This window comes from Phyllobates terribilis, unplaced genomic scaffold (genome assembly GCF_046119375.1).
Source record: "Phyllobates terribilis strain yellow unplaced genomic scaffold, ASM4611937v1 Scaffold_2__4_contigs__length_985480577, whole genome shotgun sequence".
Classification (NCBI taxonomy): Eukaryota; Metazoa; Chordata; class Amphibia; order Anura; family Dendrobatidae; genus Phyllobates; species Phyllobates terribilis.
In genome coordinates, this window is record NW_027362762.1 from 158,021,471 (window position 1) to 158,045,374 (window position 23,904).

General features: G+C 41.6%; 1 protein-coding gene across 2 annotated transcripts in view; it reads right to left on the reverse strand.

Moving 5' to 3' along the window:
* RAPGEF3 (Rap guanine nucleotide exchange factor 3) overlaps window positions 1-23,904 on the reverse strand; it is a 139,753-nt gene that overhangs the window by 8,778 nt on the left and 107,071 nt on the right. For both annotated transcript variants that reach the window (XM_073663173.1, XM_073663174.1), the window contains 12 exons: window positions 19,040-19,079; window positions 18,787-18,868; window positions 18,092-18,238; window positions 17,839-17,936; window positions 15,168-15,293; window positions 13,511-13,692; window positions 12,644-12,734; window positions 11,795-11,845; window positions 9,473-9,560; window positions 6,540-6,604; window positions 5,905-5,959; window positions 3,174-3,245 (listed from right to left, as the gene is read on the reverse strand). In XM_073663173.1, coding sequence (XP_073519274.1) covers window positions 3,174-3,245; window positions 5,905-5,959; window positions 6,540-6,604; window positions 9,473-9,560; window positions 11,795-11,845; window positions 12,644-12,734; window positions 13,511-13,692; window positions 15,168-15,293; window positions 17,839-17,936; window positions 18,092-18,238; window positions 18,787-18,868; window positions 19,040-19,079 — 1,097 coding nt within the window. The remainder of the gene's footprint in view (window positions 1-3,173; window positions 3,246-5,904; window positions 5,960-6,539; window positions 6,605-9,472; window positions 9,561-11,794; window positions 11,846-12,643; window positions 12,735-13,510; window positions 13,693-15,167; window positions 15,294-17,838; window positions 17,937-18,091; window positions 18,239-18,786; window positions 18,869-19,039; window positions 19,080-23,904) is intronic.

Here is a 23,904-nt window from a genome sequence, read left to right on the forward strand (position 1 = left end):
CACATCCGCATGTCCCTGGCAAGAAAAGCGCATGTACAATCCGCATGTACAATCCGCATGCATTTTTTCTGCCAGGGAGATGCAGAAACGCTCAGGAAAAAATCAGGAGCATTTCTGCATCGTGGGCACGTAGCCTAAAGGCTGACTGCAATCAATGGATTCACTGTTTGTGCAGGCTGACTGCAATCAATGAATTCACGGTTTATAAAGGCTGACTGCAATCACTGCGTTCACCATTTGTGCTGGCTGACTATGTTCACGGCGTGCACTGTTCACTCTAACAAAGATGGCACCTGCTCCTTGTGCTGGCACCGTCCCCTCTTTTTACCGCTCACTGCATCTGCTCAGATTCCAAGATCGCATCGGCTCCCTGTGCCGCTGTGCCGGCTCCACTTCCTCTTCTAAGCACTGGCTGTGTCGACATAGAACACAGCTGATAGTAGAGGGGATGGCGCCAGCACAGGGGGCAGCTGCCATCTTATATTTTGAGCTCCGGCGCACATTTCAACACTGCTCCGACAGGCTCTCCAATTTCTCCATACGGAGAGCTAACCGGAGCAGTGTTGAAGTGTGTCCTGACCTCTCTGGCAGCTTTGAATGACATGGCGGGCCGTATTTGGCCGTAGGTCATGAGTTTGACACCTTTGGCTTATTGTATATTTTGATGGTCCAAAATAGACATCTCCATTAAATCAACACTAGGAGGTGTAATTGCTTCTTGTCCCAAAGTGGAAAAAGAAAAAAAAAACACTTCTTTTCGCATGATCACTCTCAGACTGTGTGCCAGCCCCGAAAAGTCATAAGTCATGTGATGCAGTTTTTGACTCAAGTTTAAAAGGGTTTTGAGTTTGAGTGGCTGAGATGGATCATGTGATATAAGCCTCAATCAGAAGTCATAATGCTGGATCGCTGAAGCTGTAAGTTCATTAGACCTGCGGTTGGGCCTAATTTTCAGCTATATTAGGGCCATATACAGTACAGACCAAAAGTTTGGACACACCTTCTCATTTAAAGATATTTCTGACTATGAAAATTGTACATTCACACTGAAGGCATCAAAACTATGAATTAACACATGTGGAATTATATACTTAACAAAAAAGTGTGAAACAACTCAAAATACGTCTTATATTCTAGGTTCTTCAAAGTAGCCACCTTTTGCTTTGATGACTGCTTTGCACACTCTTTGCATTCTCTTTATGAGCTTCAAGAGGTAGTCACCGGAAATGGTCTTCAATCTTGAAAGAGTTCGCAGAGATGCTTAGCACTTGTTGGCCCTTTTGCCTTCACTCTGCGGTCCAGCTCCCCCAAACCATCTCGATTGGGTTCAGGTCTGGTTACTGTGGAGGCCAGGTCATCTGGCGTAGCACCCCATCACTCTCCTTCTTGGTCAAATAGCACTTACACAGCCTGGAGGTGTGTTTGGGGTCATTGTCCTGTTGAAAAATAAATGATGGTCCAACTAAACGCAAACCGGATGGAATAGCATGCCGCTGCAAGATGCCGTGGTAGCCATGCTGGTTCAGTATGCCTTCAATTTTGAATAAATCCCCAACAGTGTCACCAGCAAAGCATCACACCTCCTCCTCCATGCTTCACGGTGGGAACCAGGCATGTAGAGTCCATCCGTTCACCTTTTCTGCATCGCACAAAGACACGGTGGTTGGAACCAAAGATCTCAAATTTGGACTCATCAGACCAAAGCACGGATTTTCCACTGGTCTAATGTCCATTCCTGGTGTTCTTTAGCCCAAACAAGTCTCTTCTGCATGTTGCTTGTGCTTAGCAGTGGTTTCCTAGCAGCTATTTTACCATGAAGGCCGGCTGCACAAAGTCTCCTCTTAACAGTTGTTGAAGAGATGTGTCTGCTCCTAGAACTCTGTGTGGCATTGACCTGGTCTCTAATCTGAGCTGCTGTTAACCTGCGATTTCTGAGGCTGTAAACTCGGATAAACTTATCCTCAGAAGCAGAGGTGACTCTTGGTCTTCCTTTCCTGGGGCGGTCCTCATGTGAGCCAGTTTCCTTGTAGCGCTTGATGGTTTTTGCAACTGCACTTGGGGACACTTTCAAAGTTTTCCCAATTTTTTGGACTGACTGACCTTTTCTTAAAGTAATGATGGCCACTCGTTTTTCTTTACTTAGCTACTTTTTTCTTGCCATAATACAAATTCTAACAGTCTATTCAGTAGGACTATCAGCTGTGTATCCACCAGACTTCTGCACAACACAACTGATGGTCCCAACCCCATTTATAAGGAAAGAAATCCCACTTATTACACCTGACAGGGCAAACCTGTGAAGTGAAAACCATTTCCATTGACTACCCCTTGAAGCTCATCAAGAGAATGCCAAGAGTGTGCAAAGCAGTCATCAAAGCAAAAGGAGGCTACTTTGAAGAACCTAGAATATAAGACATATTTTCATTTGTTTCATACTTTTTTGTTAAGTGTATAATTCCACATGTGTTAATTCATAGTTTTGATGCCTTCAGTGTGAATGTACAATTTTCATAGTCATGAAAATACAGAAAAATCTTTAAATGAGAAGGTGTGTCCAAACTTTTGGTCTGTACTGTATAAATGATGCCTTACCATGTCTTTACACAAAACAAAGTGATTTTCTCTTCAGTTTGTTTACTATAGATCAATTATCAGCTTCCCTGTGTTGGCTGGGACAAAATCAGCAGAAGGTGAGGTGAAAATGTCACCAGATGTGACATTAACTGGTGGGGCTGATGTACTTACTGCAAAAATATATGTCAGAATGTTTGAATGATCCTAATAATAAAAATAGTGTATTCTGTCCACCCAGATTGACTGACAGCTGCAGCTTATACAGAGCTGTGTTAGATCTCAGCAGTGGTGGGTGGACACTGAGGAGCTGTCATTTATATATCAGGACAAGTCTGCCCTCCTATTAATTAAAAAAGTGCAACAAATATTGTGCCACTGAACATATAGTTTAAGTCCAGTGTGTTCATGAGGCTAGCAATGCCATTTAACTATTTGTGGCTGTTCTGTACTTCTACACACAGTCCAGAAATTACATACAGTGATCTTTCCTATAATAAGATCAGCTAGTCCCATGAATGTACAGACAAAATACACAGAACATGTCTATGTTTTCTATTTATTCTACAACGTACAATGAAAATCAAAAGTAGGAAACTTACATGTGGATACCCGAACATGAGTGGCGTCCTCAAGAATATGTAGTGGTCGTGACCGGAGAGGAGAAAGAGGAACTGCAAATAATAAACACTTACATGACAATCTGTTCACAGAGAAACCATGTTATACTTTATTATTCCTACATTTTTAATCTGTTTTTGCCTCTACCAAATTGTTGCCGGATTTAAATTGTATGTGTTCAGTGAAGTGTCAGTCATATAAAAGTGTACATAGACAGTACTATAAATTATTTAACGCATTTTACCAAGACACTTGCAGTCCTCTTTCATTATAGCCATTGTGCCCAAATGCATAAAAAAAAATAGTTTCCACCACCATGGGGGCAAAATTGGTTTCTATTATATTTTTAAAAGGAGTCTGTCAGTAGGATGATCCTTTCTAAGCCGTCTATATGGGCATGTAGATCATAGGAAGCTGGATAAATTGATACCTTGATATCTACAATCCGATGTCTTATTCCAAAGAAATCCACGTTTTTCTTATATGTAAATGAGCTGTTCAAGGTTCTGGGGAGGACACTGCCTGGAAGATAACTCTGCCTCCAGAGATTATTTTAAATGACGGGGGAGATACCAGTGTGATGTGTCATGGCCGCTCTCTCCTCTCCTGATCTCACTGCAGAGCTGTGTGTGATTATACCTGACACATCTGCAGGTTCCTCTCAGCTTCAGCTTCCATCTCACAGGCAGGCAGGGTTGTAATACAGCAGAGCTGTGTGTGATTATACCTCACACATCTGCAGGTTCCTCTCAGCTTCAGCTTCCATCTCACAGGCAGGCAGGGCTGCAATACAGCAGAGCTGTGTGTGATTATACCTCACACATCTGCAGGTTCCTCTCAGCTTCAGCTTCCATCTCACAGGCAGGCAGGGTTGTAATACAGCAGAGCTGTGTGTGATTATACTTCACACATCTGCAGGTTCCTCTCAGCTTCAGCTTCCATCTCACAGGCAGACAGGGTTGTAATACAGCAGAGCTGTGTGTGATTATACCTCACACATCTGCAGGTTCCTCTCAGCTTCAGCTTCCATCTCACAGGCAGACAGGGTTGTAATACAGCAGAGCTGTGTGTGATTATACCTCACACATCTGCAGGTTCCTCTCAGCTTCAGCTTCCATCTCACAGGCAGGCAGGGTTGTAATACAGCAGAGCTGTGTGTGATTATACCTCACACATCTGCAGGTTCCTCTCAGCTTCAGCTTCCATCTCACAGGCAGGCAGGGTTGTAATACAGCAGAGCTGTGTGTGATTATACCTCACACATCTGCAGGTTCCTCTCAGCTTCAGCTTCCATCTCACAGGCAGGCAGGGTTGTAATACAGCAGAGCTGTGTGTGATTATACTTCACACATCTGCAGGTTCCTCTCAGCTTCAGCTTCCATCTCACAGGCAGGCAGGGTTGTAATACAGCAGAGCTGTGTGTGATTATACTTCACACATCTGCAGGTTCCTCTCAGCTTCAGCTTCCATCTCACAGGCAGGCAGGGTTGTAATACAGCAGAGCTGTGTGTGATTATACCTCACACATCTGCAGGTTCCTCTCAGCTTCAGCTTCCATCTCACAGGCAGGCAGGGTTGTAATACAACAGAGTTGTGTGTGATTATACCTCACACATCTGCAGGTTCCTCTCAGTGCTTCAGCTTCCAAGCTGCCAGTTTTGCAATATTGTTGCAATACAGCAGAGCTGTGAGAGCTGCAGCAAATTCTGTACTAATTACATGTCTCTCACTGGTAACACCACTTTAATTTATAATAATTAGTGATGAGCGAGTATGTTCGTTAAACCCTTTCGGCGTGTATGCTCGGGCGAGTACCGAGTATCTTCAGCGTACTCGGTGATATGTTTGAATCACTCCCGTGTGCATGATATGCGACTATTTGACAGCTTTAATACATGTGAGGAATGCTTGTTTCTTAAGCATTCCTCACATGTATTAAAGCCGTCAAGCAGTTAACCGAACATACTCGCTCATCACTAATAATAATCTCTGGTGGAAGATTCTCAAGTAGATCAGTGTCCACCCCATAGTCTGGAACAGCTCATTTACATCTAAAAAAAATGTGGATTTCTCGGGAATAAGACATCAGATCGAAGATATCTCTTTATTCAGCTTCCGAAATTTCTGCACCAAAACTGTTGCAGTACCAGCAAAATGAATGAGATTCCTGAAGTCTCATGCACACGCTGCTTATTTTTTCCTTGCAAATTTGAAGCAGTGTCAGATCTGCAGCATGTCAATTCTTTCAGTGTTTTTGCAACATTTTTAACCCATTCAAATGAATGGAAAAAATGCATGCAAAAACGTGTCAAAAGTGCATGTATTTTATGCACATTTTTCCTGTCAAGAGAAGTGTTTTTAGTGCAGAAATTTCTGCTACAAATAATGTGTGCACATACCCTAAGGCTCTGGGGGGGACCCTATAGGACCAGGTATTCGATAGTTACCTATTCATCTGTATTTGGGTCATATAATATCCCATTTTCACTGCATAGACTGTTGCATGAAAAATGTCCTTTCTAAAAACACCAGTGATCACCAGCAGATCCTTTAATGCCACGATCACCAATAGTCTCTGCTTTAAGCTGTTTTAATATTTGCCGTATGTCCCCATCACATAATCGTCCCTTGTACGTATAATCTACTAATATGTTCTACAGGAAAAGATTACTGTATGTAGATAGTTAATAGTATATGAATAAATGCACGTACTGTAGCTCTGGCTGCGATAAGTGTGAAACATCTGGATAGTCTTTGCGATCATCCGCTGTGAAAATAAAATCAACAGATAAAAATACAAGTTATGTAACCTACAAATAAGACGCTACGACATGTAGTTGTTGACTGCAGATTTTTTTTTCTTTTTTTTAACAAGACCTATATGTATTTCCTTCAATTCTTTACTCCTATCACAAAAATAACACCATCATTATCAACTTTAGAGCTCGTGCACATGACCGTAGATTATCTCATTCAAGAGAATCGAGCCGAATAAGCTACTGACACTCTGATCAAACCCTGATCAGAATTTGATCAGATGAAGAGAAAATGGAGAAAAAAAATCTCTATCTTCTCAATTCTATCAGTTCCTGGAAATTGGACTGCACTCAGATGTCATCTGAGTGCAGTCCGATGTTTTCCATTCACTCATTGATTTGAATGGCCGAGTGCAATCCGAATATTGGAATATGTGAAAAATAAAATTAAAACATTGCTAAAAACCATACTGTACATGTAACAAACACCCAATTTAAACAGTAGGTCATTTTCTGATCATATGTTCCCTTTAAATATTTTTTATATGTGCTATATATATATGTATTTTTTAGACTTGATTATTCACTTACCATCTTTTCAAAGTTTACTAGGTTGTCCAAAGTGCTTCTATTGCCCTCATGGATAAACGTAAGGTCTGTAAAATAATCAACAATAACCTTAATGTATTCCAGGGTAGTGTAAGGGTGTGTTTATACACATTTTTGCTGTGTTCTTTTTTTACGCAGCATATTTGATGCGTAAAATACACAGCATTTTATAATACCAGATTAAGCAACTATATTTCTGAAATCTCACATACACGCTATTTTTTTCCCATCTGTATTTTTAATCTTGCTGTGTTCTTGCCAAGACACAGCAAGTTAATTCTTTCAGTGTTTTTGCAGCGCTTTCACCCATTCAAAGAAAAGGGTGAAAAATGCAAGTAGAAAACGCTTCAAAAAATGCAACATGTGAACATACCCCTAAACTTTTGTGGCAGTACAGCCATAACAAAAATGTTAGGGGAAAGCAGGGACAGAGCCCACATTGCAGTCAGTATTTTTCTGCGTGCTGCTTGTTGTATTAGAAACTGAAGCAGAGCTTTTATGGGGCAATACCATCTAGTATATGACATAGCATGAAGGAAAGAGAACAGCTAACCACCAGCATGCAGCATACCGCCATATGAAGGTCACGCTTTATTTAGGTTTGCAGGCAATATGGATCACAAATATTGCCTGATCCCAATTCTCTTGCTGTTCCCATATTATTCTGCAAAATAGTACTGGGAATTTATCACTCCCTGTACTGTGGTCTCCAGGATGTTCAGAGACTGACGCTGTACATCCTGCTCTGGCCGTCAGAACAGGTGACCACTGCAGCCAATCACTGGCCGAAGTAATGACCTGGTCATTATTGCAGTCAGTGATTTGCTGCAAACAGTCACATGTCCGTCCACTGGAAGAGGAAGTACAGACACCGAACAGGGACCTGGGCAGCATTTTAAGAGGAGCAGAGAAGGATCAGTTAGGTGAGTGTGAATTTTGTTTAATAGCTTGGTGCATAGTTTAAAAAATAGGGGTTGAAAACCGCTTTAAAGGGGTTGTCCACTACTAGAACAACCCCTTTTTGAACTAATTGTTTGGCCCCGATAAAATAAAAAAACCTATAATCACCTCCAGTGCTGGTGCCATTCCAGCGGTGTCTGCACTCGGGGTCCCGGGACTGTGTTCAGTCCGTACGTAGGCGAGGACAGTGACGCCGGCACTGATTGAGTGCCGGTGTCACAACAACAGCCCGGGAGCCTTGGGACCGCTAGTGCTAACACCGTGGGAACGGTGCCGGCACGAGAGGTGAGTATAGCTTTTTTTATTTTATCGGGGCCAAACAATTAGTTGAACAAGGGGCTGTCCTAATAGTGGACAACCCCTTTAACTGTAATATTTTTACTTTTCTACATATATATATATATATATATATATATATATATATATATATATATATATATATATATTATAATTCAATTTTTAAGTATGTATTATTTAGTTATAAGCTACTTTAATTTAATCTGGTTTCCGACAGCACCATTCTACTGAAACTGCCCTAAAGTCACCAACGACCTACTAACCGCCAAATCCAAGCGACACTACTCTGTCCTCCTCCTCCTAGACCTGTCATCCGCCTTCGACACAGTGGACCATTCCCTCTTACTACAAACTCTCTCATCTCTCGGCATCACAGACTTGGCCCTATCCTGGATCTCCTCATACCTAACAGACAGGACATTCAGTGTCTTCCATTCACGCACCACCTCCTCATCTCGCCCACTATCTGTCGGTGTCCCCCAAGGTTCAGTCCTAGGACCTCTGCTCTTCTCCAGCTACACCTTAGGCCTGGGGCAGCTCATAGAGTCTCATGGCTTTCATTATCACCTCTATGCTGATGACACACAGATCTACCTCTCTGGACCTGATATCTCCTCCCTACTAACCAAAATCCCACAATGTCTGTCTGCCATTTCATCCTTCTTCTCTGCTAAGTTTTAGAAATCTAACATGGACAAAACAGAATTCATCATCTTTCCGCCATCCCATTCACCCTCCCCAACTGACCTATCTATCAATGTCGATGGCTGTCCACTCTCCCAGTCCCCCAAGCTCGCTGCCTTGGAGTAACCCTGGACTCTGAACTCTCCTTCAAACCACATATCCAAGCCCTTTCCACTTCCTGCCAACTCCAACTCAAAATATCTCCCGGATCCGCACATTCCTCAACCATGAATCTGCAAATACACTAGTGCACGCCCTCATCATCTCCCGCCTCGACTACTGCAACCTCCTGCTCTGTGGCCTCCCTTCTACCACTCTTGCACCCCTCCAATCTATCCTAAACTCTGCTGCCCGACTAATCCACCTGTCCCCCCGCTATTCCCCGGCCTCTCCTCTCTGTTAATCTCTTCACTGGCTCCCCATTGCTCAGAGACTCCAGTTCAAAACCCTAACCATGGCATACAAAGCCATTCACAACCTGTCTCCTCCATATATCTCTGACCTAGTCTCCCGTTACATACCCGCACGCAGCCTCCTCACAAGATCTCCTTCTCTACTCCCCTCTTATCTCCTCCTCCCACAATCGCATACAAGATTTCTCCCGTGCTTCCCCCCTACTCTGGAACTCTCTACCCCAACACAACAGACTCTCGCCTACCATGGAAACCTTCAAAAGGAGCCTGAAGACCCACCTCTTCCGACAAGCCTACAACCTGCAGTAACCACCGCTGCATGACCAGCTCTACCCTCACCTAATGTATCCTCACCCATCCATTGTAGATTGTGAGCCCTCGGGGGCAGGGTCCTCGCTCCTCCTGTACCAGTCGCTGTCACATTGTGTTCAAGATTATTGTACTTGTTTTTGCTATGAATACCCCTTTTCACATGTAAAGCGCCATGGAATAAATGGTGCTATAACAATAAATAAATAATAATAATAATAATAATAATAACAACAACTCTTCTCATAATACCTTTCAAAATAAGAGGAAGAAAAGGAATAAGAGGAGGGCTGAGTTTGGCTACTGCCAGTCTGTAGGCTCTATGATTCCAAGATGGGTCCTGCAACAAGAAATACACAGTATTAATTGAAACGTAGTTTTACAAGATTATTAATGCATTTGTTTTTATATAGAATTAACCTATGAGATCTAATATACAGTTAGGTCCATATATATTTGGACAGAGACAACACACCTCAAATCAACTCCAGGCCTTTTATCTGCTTAATTGAGAATGACATAACGAAGGGATTGCCCACACCTGTCCATGAAATAGCCTTGGAGTCAATTGTCCAATTACTTTTGGTCCCTTTAAAAACAGGGTGGCACATGTTAAGGAGCTAAAACTCCTAAACCCTTCCTCCAGTTTTAATGTGGATACCCTCAAATGAAAGCTGAAAGTCTGAACTTCAACTGCATCTGAATTGTTTTGTTTAAAATTCATTATGGTAATGTCTAGAACCAAAATTAGAAAAATGTTGTCTCTGTCCAAATATATATGGACCTAACTGTACATTAATTTATCTTGGACTGCTCCAGAGGTACAGCCTCCATCAGAGTTCACAGCTGCATTCACCATTCTGCAGGCTACAGAGCTGAACTCTCCAGCATTGTTTACAGATTAAATGTCTTTGCACTGCCACTGTATAGCACATAATTTATATTGTATCTATAAGGCCTGCTTCATACCATGTTTTTATGGTGTACTGATGTATCCATTTTTACTATAAATATTTAAATGGATAGAATATATTGAGAAAATGTATGTCAAATGTGTAATCGACATACATTTGTGCACATAGTCATTTTCATCCATTCTCTGCAGAACATAAAAAATGCAGTATGTTACGCTTTTTGTTCCTTTTAAGAAAATGGATCTGTTTCTTTATAACATGAAAGATGGATGCAAACAGATTTTTATACATTAGCATACTTTTTTTTCTGCCAAACAAGTCACCTAATCTGCTGGCACCCCCCCAAATGGATGCATAATAAAATAGATGCAACATATTTGTAAAAAAAAACAGACATACTTGCTTTATAGTGAATACATTCCCATCAGCTTTTTTTGTTTACAGTGTAAAAAAGTCTAACTGTTCAAAATGACAAAACAATGGGGTGTGAAACAGGAGTTTAAGCTTTTATAATATGCTGTATGTACTGTGTTTTAGGAGTTCAGTTGAAATATTAAGGACCCTTCCACTATAATGCAGTGTCACGGGTGTGTCAGAAGTGACAGACAGTCTTCCTGCAGTTGGTTGCAGGAGATCTCTACGTTTGGCATTACAGACATCTTAGAGGCTGTTTCTAGGACCCAGCGGCTACCTCCCTCTGGCTAATTAACACCCTGCCTGGGTGTATAAGTACCTGCTGTGTTTCAGAAGGAGGTGCCGGCGATATTCATTACTACTTGTGAAAGCTTTAGCAAGAGCAGTACTCCGTCCTCTCTGGAGCTTGAGGCAGTGTGCACATTTGCCTGGAGTTCATCTAAAGCTAAGTAATTTCCCCCTGTTAGTCCATCCCTGCTGTCTATAGTGTTTAGTGGAGAACGACTAGTGCTCATCTCCTCTCTTCCCTAGCCATAGCCATACTCCAGGGAAAGACAGGGCGAGGTACGCGTGCCGCAATTGCTGAAGAGCCAATACAGGGATGTTAGGGGAGACACGGTAACGCTAGATCAACCTACGAGGTCTCCACTTCCCCCCTTTACCCTAGAGGTTGGGCTCCTTTTCCCTCTTCCCTTTGTGTTGCACTAAGTCTTTCCCACACCTTACGTGACATGCAGGCTTTAAAGCTGTTCTGTCACCAAATTTCACCTTACAAACTAAATATATTATTAATAAGTTCTTGAACTTGATGAGACTAATGTACTTACGTAATGGCTGTATATTTTAAGATGAGCATTTTATGAGTCCAGCTATGGAATGAAATATTTAATGAATCCAAGTGTATTCAGTATCCACCCACATAGACTGACTGACAGCTGCAGCTTGTACTGAACAGTGTGAGATCTCAGCAGCAGCAGCAGGCCAAGTGACCAGGTTAAGTTCAACTTTCATAAAGGATTATACAGTCATTCTGACATGCAGAACTGTCATCAGGTCTTAGATCTAACAGATCCTCTTTAGTTCACACAAGCAGAGGAGATAAGTCATATTATATGTATAAATAATAAACTGTTGAATATGTGATTAAATGTGAACACTGCTGTGGCAAAAGTAAAATCTTAATTATTCTAACAATATAACTAGATATAAAGAAAACAAATTAGGAGATTGATGATGTGATACTTACCATGAGTCTTTCAAAGATGGAATATAGTTTTCTGGTTTTGTTGGGCAACCTCTAAAAGAAGGAAAAATAAAATTAATTTACCTTTTTGTGCAATATATGGAAATAATTGAGACCTCACATATATAAAATGTCATGCCAGGTAACTGCTTCATCATTAAAGATTCTTTCTGATAGGAACTAGCAAAAACCTTTTCCAAAACAAACTTAGGTTATGTTCACAAGCAGTGTTTTTTCTGCATTTTTTTCTGCAGCAAAAACCTTCCCTCTTGGCAGTAAAAATGCTGATTTCCAAATGCAGGTTTTCTTGCTTTTTCATGGTGTTTTTTAGCTGCGTTCACCAAAAACATGGGCAATACGGTGGCTCAGTGGTTAGCACTGTTGATTTGCAGCGCTGGGGTCCTGTTTTTTCCTCACATTCCAAAGACATACTGATAGAGAATTTAGATTGTGAGCCCCAATGGGGACAGTGATGACAATATTTCTAAAGCGCTGTAAACTATTATGGCGCTCTACAAGTAATCATAATAAATAATGAAGCAAAAAATGCTGCAAAGATTCAGCAAAACCTGTTGAAAAAAATGACATGCTGCAGATATAAAAATTGCTGCAGTTCTGAAATTCAGCCAGGAAAATAAAACCAAGCGTGTGCATGAGATTTCTGAAATCACGTAGCTTTTACTGGTACTGTAAAATGCAGCTTTTAATTTGCATAAAAAAAGCTGCAAAAATACTGTATGTGAACATAGCCTTAAAATTTGTATTCATCATGCTGGCTCGTCTCCATGATCAATGTATAAATATACAATGATAAATGAACATTAAAGTAACATTGCCTGGTCAATGTCTTACCTGCCATGTCCTGGACATACGGCTCACTGCTGTGTTACTGAGGCCAAACATAACAGCAAAGAAAGAATTCAGATTTTTCTGCTCCTTGAGCCTGCAGACAAACAAGGTAATATGATTAAAATTCAGAAAATTGTAATCCAAACTAGACCCTCATATGAAAAGATGAATCATTCTCATTACTGATCATGAGTGTTAATAAGAAAGGTAACATTTCCAATCTGTATCCTATTTACAAATGCGTATTGTATATGGGTATCACGACACTGTTGCAAGATATCCCGGGGCTAGGGGCTCCTTCCCTATCCCTAAAGCTAGGGGGCGCCCTATTCTATCCCTGCTCTCCCAGATTACTTCTGATGGTGAAGATGCCAAGGCCACGTGTCTTGTTGAGCTCCTAAATCAGCTCTTATCTGTCCCCTTCCCTACCCAGGGAAGTGGGGAGTTGTAGTGTATAAGAATACACAAACCAGACTAACAAGGGAAGACGTACAGGGATAAATGAATACACTAATCACACAAATATGCACTCACAAACAACAGAGTAGACCTGTGACAATAGGCTATAGTTCCATGTGCTTTGAGTTTTTGGGGAAAAAATTCTAGCGTGTCTAATTACTTTATTTACTGGTATTTGTGTATTGTAATACTGTACATAGTAATGAGGTATTATGCACACAGGTAACAGACTTCCTACTAGTCCATATTACAGACTTGTAGATATGCTATGTGCTGCCTTACAGGGTCTTTGCTATGTACATGAGCTTCTACAACAGAAGTGGTATATTAGACCTCCTGACAATAAAAATTGGCTCAGATGGTAAAAGACAGAAGAAGAGTACAAGCACAATTATAGTACTGGCAACTTACTGTGCTGCCAGCTTGATGAATTTGCGCACCAGCAGCGTCCTCCTCTCATCATCTTGGCACAGACAGACTTCCGTTGCCACCCAGAACTGCACCTCATTGAATCGCCTTATAAACCTCTCCAGATTAGCAGTTGTGCTGTTACGGAACCGCTGTTTCCCGAATGTGTGATAAAGCAATTCCACCTAAGTAAATAGGTTAGGCATCATAATTAGATCTCTACACATCAGGCTCCATATCTATGTGACTCTTGGAGAGATAATAACCATAAACCTAAAGAGGCTGCTCTGAATTACAATTCTTGAGAAGGGGGTACATAAGACTGAAATAATTTACCCATAGGGAGTCCTTACTGTCTGCAGTAAAGTCAAGGGCATTCTCCTGAGAGTGTGCAATGATCTCATGAACCTCAGCGTCTAAGGAGTCTTTTCTACACTTATTGTGGTACACCCATCTGGGAAAAAAATCACATTCTAAGAAAAGTCTGACTTTTCTGTGCCAGGGATTTGTCACGGTCATAGAAGACATCCTGTGCACCTCAAACTGTAAATTGGGAGCCACATGTATCTCCTGGGTTCTTCTCTGTTCCACCTAGCTATCGCCAAATGTAAAAACTATTGAGCACAAGGGATGCCATAGCATTATAGGAAATTGGTACAAAACTTTATCCGCGACAGATAGCACTAAGATGAATGTCACATTACTAGGTTATACCGTATATTTAAACATCTCCCATGTTTAGCTCATGACCTACAAAAAGTTGAGAGTTGAGTTTTTGGTTGATGGGGGCACATGAAAGCAATAGACTATGCCAACACAATTAACAAAGTCATGATGTGATCAAAAAGCCTGGGTAGTAACTGCATTTTTTACTGCATTTTATCAGGGTCATTACTATTCATGATTCACATTGATTAATGGGAATCTGTCACCAGGTATTTGATACCCTATCTGAGAGCAGTATGATGTAGAAAAAAGTGACCCTGATTCCAGCAATGTATCGCTTACTGGGCTGCATGTTTTATTTTTAATAAAATCACTATTTTATCTGCTTCAGACCAATCATTTCTCTAAATGCTAAACTCTGTATAACTCCGCCCCCATCACTGATTGACAGCTTTCTGCCTCTGCAGAGTGTACACAGAAAGCTGTCAATCAGTAGTGGGGGCGTGACTGTAATACATGGCAACAGGCTCACTAGTACCTTAGTGATAATCTCCTGCTGATAAAATAATGTTTTTTTTTTTTTAAAAAAAACTTCACTAAGCAACACAGTAAGTGACACATCATTAGAATCAGGGTCTCTGCCCCTATATTATGCTGCTCTCAGATTAGATAGGTAAAATTAGATGACAGATTCCCTTTAAATAGCATAATAAATGTATGTCATGCATTAAAAAAATGCCAATGTCAAAACAGGTTTGTCTACATATAAACATTATGCAGTCAACTGCAGGCATTTTTTTTTTGCTGGGTCATTACCATGTCACAATCGTGTCACAACCATTCCATCTGGCCTTACCCTAAATTATTCACATTTTAGGCATAACAGATTTAGCCATTCTAAAAAAAAAATTGTATTTGATTCGACAACCATTTGGTAAGCAGAATTTCTGTATATGTCTGAAAACTAAATGCACAGAACAGATGTATACAGTACCTGGTGAACGCTCTTAAAGAGATTCCAGTCATTTTCTGTCATGTGGAGTGCAAGTTCCTTGGAGCTGATGAGATCCAGAATATCATAGCTACTGCTACTCGGTCCCATCTGCTCTGGTAAAGGAGTCTTGGAGAATGAGAAAGACAAAATATGTTATTTTTTGCATAGAATACAAAGTTTAAAACAAGGATTGTGAGTAGGGATGAGCGGACCAGTGGAAGTTCGGGTTCTGGTACCTAACCTGAACTTTAGTACAAAGTTTGGTTCGGGTACCAGAACTGTACCCGAACTTGAAACAGAACCCTATTGAAAACAATGGAGACAAGAACTTTGGATCTGGAAAAAAGTTAATTCTCTCCCTCTCCTTCTCCCTCTCTCTCTGCCATGGACTTCCCCCGGAACTCCGAACATTGCAACTGACTTCCAGGAGAAGTTTGTGTTCGGCTTTCAACACGTGACGAAGCCGATAACTGACGGCGATACACATGGGGCTTCTCTCCATCTCTATACCTTTGCAGCTTCCTCTTCGTGGTCCCCCTATATACCACAGCAGGTTGTATCCCTATATCTCTTCTCTGGTATTTTCCAGTACAACCTCTGGGAGAAAAGCCTAAAAGCTTTATCCATTCATGAATCTTTTGCTTGGTAACATTTTTAGATTCAGGATTTTTCCTTGATTTGGTATGTGGCGCCCCTGCGGGTTCAGTCACCACTGAGGTACTGCATCTCAACCCAGAGGTGTGGTACCCCACTCTCAGGTAAGGAGGGAGTACTGCCCGGGACCCACCCACCTGCATCCAACACTACACCATTCCAGACCAGCAGGCAGGGCAAGATGCACTGGCTTATGCTGAGCCCTGTCCCTGGTTGGAACTCGGGGGAACCGAGTGAGGGGGAACCACGTAGTGGGTGTGGGTGGAGGAAGCAGGACAGGGGAGAACTTCAGTAGGAGTATAAAAAGGGGAACCATCTTGGGAGAGAGAAACCAGTCAGAGGAGAAGGAGTAAGAGCAGGAGCTCTGTAGGAGCTCTGCTCAGAGGAGAGGGCCTAGATTGAGGGGCCCAGGAGGACAGGCTGGAAGAGGACGGGAGCAGAGGAAGGCTCCAGAAGTGAGGGGATCCCAGGGGCACGGCGGAAAGGGGACCGGCCCCTAACTAGTGGAGAACTACAAGGCTCAGCTAGAAACCGGAGGCTGCTGTACTTCAAGGGTGCAGCTGCTCACAACCGCAACTAAATCGCTAAAAAGGTAGCCGTATAGGATTCAGGAGACTGCACGTTGCCCGCCAAAATCTGAGGTTACCGGCTTGGGATACTGGTTGCGAGGCGCAGGACAGGAGGGTGAGAGTCAGCGCAGGAAGACGACCGAGGAAGGCACATAGAACGGGGTCCTGTTATGTACTCCTGAAACACCTGGGAGATTGCTGAACCCCTGCCTTGGTAAACAAAGGACGGCGTGGGAGGTTACCCTGGCACTGGGAACCTGAAGTCTGACAACTGTGAGTAAACCTGAAGACTGCACTCCACTGTGTCCTAGAATTATTATCTGCGCCATCACCTGCACTACACTGCACAGCAACATCTACCTCATTAACCACCACTTACTGCCCTGGAGCTTAGCTCTGCCTGTGGAGAGCTGAACCAACTCTGCTGCGTCACCATCAGCTCCAGAGGATCTGCACCGCAGTGGTGGCTCCATATAGCCTCATGCCACAGGTAGCGTCACGAACATTAACTTTAAAAACTTCATTCCCCTATTACTTTATTCCCCTTTTATTGACCGCCCTGGGTCACGGACCGGGTCACTGCCACCGTGACATCCCCCAGCATCGACCGGCCCGGCTACCGAGTACCCCACGGCCCATGGGGTGTGTCAGGTATATGCTGAGAATTCATGATTTATAGGTCAGTAGTTCTCTCTGGGGGATCCGGGAATACCTGATACTTTACATGTGACATGTACTTCTACTTGACCCACGACTGTGATCTCATGACCATCTTGACCATATCTGGGACAACCATGTCACATTGTTACCAGGTGCCTGGCTTTTTCATGTTTGCATAATTGTTTTGTGATGGCCATCATTGTTTATGATCATTATCATATCATCCTGCATTCATATTGCCTATGGTGCTAAGAGATCATTCATATCTATATACATTTTTTCTGAGTGTCTTGGTCCCACATGTAGGTTGCTGCTTACATTGATATATTTATATTTCATTACCCAGGGATGTATTATACCATTTGTTGGTTTCTTTAAGTGTTTTTAACTCCTTTGTCCTTTTATGCTCAATAAACTTTTTGTATTACTTACTGTTATACCAGGTGCGCATATCTTTATACGGTGCTTGTCTTTGTCTCTTATATGGTTCCCTCTCTCCACATGATGTTGCACCCTACAGTATTAATTTTATATTAGCAGTGCGCCCCCTCCCTTCTCTCTGAAACAAACACCAACTGTCCGGTACGAACCCCAACCTTTAAGTTCGGGTTCGCTCATCTCTAATTCTGAGCAGTGTGGTGGACTACCTATTATTGCTTGCGATATGGTGGTGATTCATGACCAGACAGCCCACCTAGTGCTAATACAGTGTTATCCTGCAGTTCAATGTCTCCTAAACTGAAAATGTATCCACAGCTAAAGGGTCATAATATGTAGGACATACTCACCAGAGAGCTCATGTCTGGAGAACTGCAGATAAAAAGTTTCTCATTTATTCCTAGAGAAGTGAAGACACCAGTGTCCTCATGTTTCAGACATACTTTTTCTGCCAGAGAGACAAAAATGAGTCAATAAATGTAATTAATAATTTTTCTTAAAACACGACTCTAAAAAAAGAAATCCAATCAGTGGAACAACATTGCCATAAAACAGGACACACGTAACATGAGAGTAAAAATTCAATATGAGGTTTCCGCTTACCTCCACAAGAGTTTACTTTTACTAAAACTAGGTCGTTGTGGTAGCCGTTCTTTGTAGCGAGCGAGGATATCACTTCTTGAACAGTTGCATTTACTGTAAACGTGGGGGTGATGAAGGAATGGTCTGGTAGATATATGTCGTAAGGCACTGGAAGATGAAACCATATATCTAAGATCTCAATCTAAGAGCGGCACATAACAGGTTTTCATTACTTAAAGGGAAGCTGTCATCAGAAAATTAGACCCCTAACTAAAGTATGTGATGTGAGAAGCGTGACCTTTCAAAGACTGAAGACCACTGGCGGGCAGGGAAATAAGGAGACAGCCATGAGAACTGGAGGTGCACTGTCCGCCCACTGCACTTGTGATTAAAGCTTCATAGACGGATTGCTCTACAATTTTCAAACTAAATACTATAAGAAAGGTATGCATTTAGTAAGCAATAATGGACCTTTACAATCATGCCTTAGTTGGGGGTATAATTTCCTGATGACAGCTTCCCTTATTAAGGTTTTTCCAGTACTATTGTAAGTTTTCATCAGAAACAAATTCCAGATCTGTCCTACAAGTTTGAGCGAAGTTGAACTGCACTGGTCCAACCTGACTGATTTCATGATGAACTATTAACAGTAATGTTTTTATTTTCCATACATCTGGTGCATTTATATATTGATAAGTTGAATCTGTATATTATACCTTTATCGTGGGCCTGGATAGTGTATGAGTTACCAAGCTGATCTTCATCATGAATGGACAGAAGGCTGCCATAGTTGGAAATCTAGTAACATAGAGATTATGTGTTTGACTAGTACATACCTAGGTTTTCATGCTTTTATACAGTAGATGTAATTTATTGCACATATCTATGTACTATCCAATAAAGTATTATGGAAACCCAAAGTTTATAGAATAATCCTACAACAATACTAAACATATAGTTTAGAAATACCTTTATCTGAGGAGAGATGTTTCCACTACTAGTCTCCATTCTGTAATGAGAGAAAATATTTTTAATTAAAATGAAGGTCCATTACCATTTTACTCAGTCCCAGTTTGATTAGTTGTATCAGCACCACCCATTAAATGGGTATTCCAGCCCTGCTCACTTTCCACATCGGCAGGAGACATCATCTGTACTGCTACCTGCTAGTTCTTGTGAGCTATCATCTGTTATTATGCAGGTTCTTCAATAACCCACACAGCCCAGCAGAAATCAATGGGTGTGACATCAATGACCTCAATCACGTCCTGATGGATGCAGAAGTAAGCAGAGCTGGAATACCCCTTTCACGAGATGTCATTAGTTTACTTAAAATGGTGAAGTTGTACTGCTGCAGCTCATTTAATATAACTTGTGGCAACATCTGAGCAAAATATATCAGTAAACTTTGCTCTCACTTTGCTCTCACCACACATTCCTCTCGGGTACACCTACTCTATAGCTGTTATATTTTATAACCACCAACACTGCTACAAATAAATTACATATATCCCTGAGAAAGCCACAATTGTGTGGCTATACCCATTGGGTCATTTCCTCCCCTCTCCTCCTGCCTGTTTATCTTTGAGCCAGGTTTTGTGCACATAACGCTCATTTTTTCCATCTTACAAGTGGTTGAATCCCACTTGCTTCATCTGCCTATTGTTTCTTAATTGATTCACAACTTATCCATGATCGTATATGCTTTTGGTCAGTTGAGAAAGGCCAAGGAGACCAAATGAGGTGTTCGGGCCACATGACAATAGAGAGAGGGGGGAGTGAAAGTGTTAAGAAATTATAAGGGGGTCAAATGCATGGCAGTAGTTGTGGACTTGTGGACATGCAAGGTATTTGACTGGAGAGGGGGAAAGGGGGCAGGGTTATAGGGGGGGTAAAAAGGTGAAGAAGGAGGTTGGTACCTCCTCTGGCATCTTAGGAACCAACAGCTCACCCACTTGCCCTCTGTTTTGTATGTATATATATATATATATATATATATATATATATATACAGTACAGACCAAAAGTTTGGACACACCTTCTCATTTAAAGATTTTTTTGTATTTTCATGACCATGAAAATTGTACATTCACACTGAAGGCATCAAAACTATGAAATAACACATGTGGAATTATATACTTAACAAAAAAGTGTGAAACAACTGAAAATATGTCTTATATTCTAGGGTCTTCAAAGTAGCCACCTTTTGCTTTGATGACTGCTTTGCACACTCTTGGCATTCTCTTTATGAGCTTCAAGAGGTAGTCACCGGAAATGGTCTTCCAACAATCTTGAAGGAGTTCCCAGAGATGCTTAGCACTTGTTGGCCCTTTTGCCTTCACTCTGCGGTCCAGCTCACACCAAACCATCTCGATTGGGTTCAGATCTGGTGACTGTGGAGGCCAGGTCATCTGGCGAAGCACCCCATCACTCTCCTTCTTGGTCAAATAGCCCTTACACAGCCTGGAGGTGTGTTTGGGGTCATTGTCCTGTTGAAAAATAAATGATGATCCAACTAAACGCAAACCGGATGGAATAGCATGCCGCTGCAAGATGCTGTGGTAGCCATGCTGGTTCAGTATGCCTTCAATTTTGAATAAATCCCCAACAGTGTCACCAGCAAAGCAGCCCCACACCATCATACCTCCTCCTCCATGCTTCACGGTGGGAACCAGGCAGGTAGAGTCCATCCGTTCACCTTTTCTGCGTCGCACAAAGACACGGTGGTTGGAACCAGAGATCTCAAATTTGAACTCATCAGACCAAAGCACAGATTTCCACTGGTCTAATGTCCATTCCTTGTGTTCTTTAGCCCAAACAAGTCTCTTCTGCTTGTTGCCTGTCCTTAGCAGTGGTTTTCTAGCAGCTATTTTACCATGAAGGCCTACTGCACAAAGTCTCCTCTTAACAGTTGTTGAAGAGATGTGTCTGCTGTTAGAACTCTGTGTGGCATTGACCTGGTCTCTAATCTGAGCTGCTGTTAAGCTGTGATTTCTGAGGCTGGTGACTCGGATAAACTCGGATACCTCTTGAAGCTCATCAAGAGAATGCCAAGAGTGTGCAAAGCAGTCATCAAAGCAAAAGGTGGCTACTTTGAAGAACCTAGAATATAAGACATATTTTCAGTTGTTTCACACTTTTTTGTTAAGTATATAATTCCACATGTGTTAATTCATAGTTTTGATGCCTTCAGTGTGAATATACAATTTTCATAGTCATGAAAATACAGAAAAATCTTTAAATGAGAAGGTGTGTCCAAACTTTTGGTCTGTACTGTATGTGTGTGTGTGCGTGTGTGTGTACATATATACATATAATATATACACTGCTCAAAAAAATAAAGGGAACACTCAAATAACACATCCTTGATCTGAATGAATGAAATATTCTGATTGAATACTTTGTTCTGTACAAAGTTGATTGTCCTGACAACAAAATCACACAAAAATCATCAATGGAAGTCAAATTTATTAACCAATGGAGGCTTTGATTTGGAGTCACCCCCAAAATTAAAGTGGGAAAACACACTACAGGCTGATCTAACTTTGATGTAATGTCCTTTAAACAAGCCAAAATGAGGCTCAGTATTGTGTGTGGCCTCCACGTGCCTGTATGACCTCCCTACAACGCCTGGGCATGCTCCTGATGAGGTTGCGTATGGTCTCCGGTGGGATCTCCTCCCAGAGCCGGACTAAAGCATCCGCCAACTCCTGGACAGTCTGTGGTGCAACGTCTGTTGGTGGATGGAGCGAGACATGATGTCCCAGATGTGCTCAATTGGATTCAGGTCTGGGTCACGGGCGGGCCTGTCCATAGCTTCAATGCCTTCATCTTGCAAGAACTGCTGACACACTCCAGCCACATGAGGTCTGGCATTGTTCTACATTAGGAGGAACTCAGGGCCAACAGCACCAGCATATGGTCTCACAAGGGGTCTGAGGATCTCATGGTGTTTTTGCAACAGCTATTTCAGTTTGATATAACTTAAACTTAACTGAACTGGAATTGTTTTGTAATGAGGAATGGTCAAAAATACCTTCATCCAGGATCCAGGAACTCATTAAAAGCTACAGGAAGCGACTAGGGGCTGTTATTTTTGCAAAAGGAGGATCTACTAAATATTAATGTCACTTTTCTGGTGAGGTGCCCATACTTATGCACCTGTCAAATTTTGTTTGAATGCAGATTGCACATTTTCTGTTAGTACAATAATCCTCATTTCAAGGCAGAAACATTACTGTGTCCAACAGTTATTACATATATCAAACTGAAATAGCTGTTGCAAAAACACAAATTTTAAGAAAACATTAAGCTTAAGATTAATAGGGGTGCCCAAACTTTTTCATATAACTGTATATATACACACACTACCGTTCAAAAGTTAGGGGTCATCCAGACAATTTTGTGTTTTCCATTAAAATTTTATTTATCAAATGAGTTGCAAAATGATTAGAAAATATAGTCCAGACATTGAAAAGGTTAGAAATAATGATTTTTATTAGAAAGAATAATTTTCTCCTTCAAACTTTGCTTTCATCAAACAATGCTCCCTTTGCAACAGTTACATCATTGCAGACCTGAAGCCCCTCCCACAAGTTGGATTGGCTTGATGGGTACTTTTTTTTATCATACGGCCAAGCTGCCCCCACAACAGCTGAATGGAGTTGAGATCTGGTAACTGCGCTGGCCACTCCATTACAGATAGAATACCAGATGCCTGCTTCTTCCCTAAATAGTTCATGCATAATTTGGAGGTGTGCTTTTGGGTCATTGTCCTGTTGTAGGATGAAATTGGCTCCAATCAAGTGCTGTCCACAGGGTATGGCATGGCGTTGCAAAATGGAGTGATAGCCTTCCTTATTCAAAATCCCATTTACCTTGTACAAATCTCCCACTTTACCAGCACCAAAGCAACCCCAGGCCATCACATTACCTCCACCATGCTTGACAGATGGCATCAGGCACTCTTCCAGCATCTTTTCAGTTGTTCTGCGTTTCACAAATGTTCTTCTGTGTGATCCAAACACCTCAAACTTTGATTCATCTGTCCATAAAACTTTTTTCCAATCTTCCTCTGTCCAATGTCTGCTATTTTGCTTATATTAATCTTTTCCTTTTATTAGCCAGTCTCAGATATGGCTTTTTCTTTGCCACTTTCTTTGCCCTGAAGGCCAGCATACCAGAGTCACCTCTTCATTGTAGACGTTGACACTGACGTTTTACGTGAACTATTTAATGAAGCTGCCAGTTGAGGAGCTGTGAGGCGTCAATTTTTCAAACTAGAGACTAATGTACTTGTCTTGCTGCTCAGTTATGCAGCCTGTCCTCCCACTTCTCTTTCTACTCTGGTTAGAGCCTGTTTGTGCTCTCCTCTGAAGGAAGTAGTACACACCGTTGTAGGAAATCTTCAGTTTCTTGGCAATCTCTCGCATGGAATAGCCTTCATTTCTAAGAACAAGAATAGACTGTCGAGTTTCACATGAAAGGTCTCTTTTTCTGGCCATTTTGAGAGTTTCATAGAACAAACAAATATAATGCTCCAGATTCTCAACTAGCTCAAAGGAAGGTCTATTTTATAGCTTCTCAAATCAGCCAAACCGTTTTCAGCTGGGCTAACATACTTGTGCAAGGGTTTTCTAGGGCTTTCTAAACATCAATTAGCCTTCTTACACAGTTAGCAAACACAATGTACCATTAAAACACTGGAGTGGTGGTTGTTGGAAAAGGGCCTCTATACACCTATGTAGATATTGCAAAAAAACAAGACGTTTGCATCTAGAATAGTCATTTACCACATTAACAATGTATAGAGTGTATTTCTGATTCATTTAATCG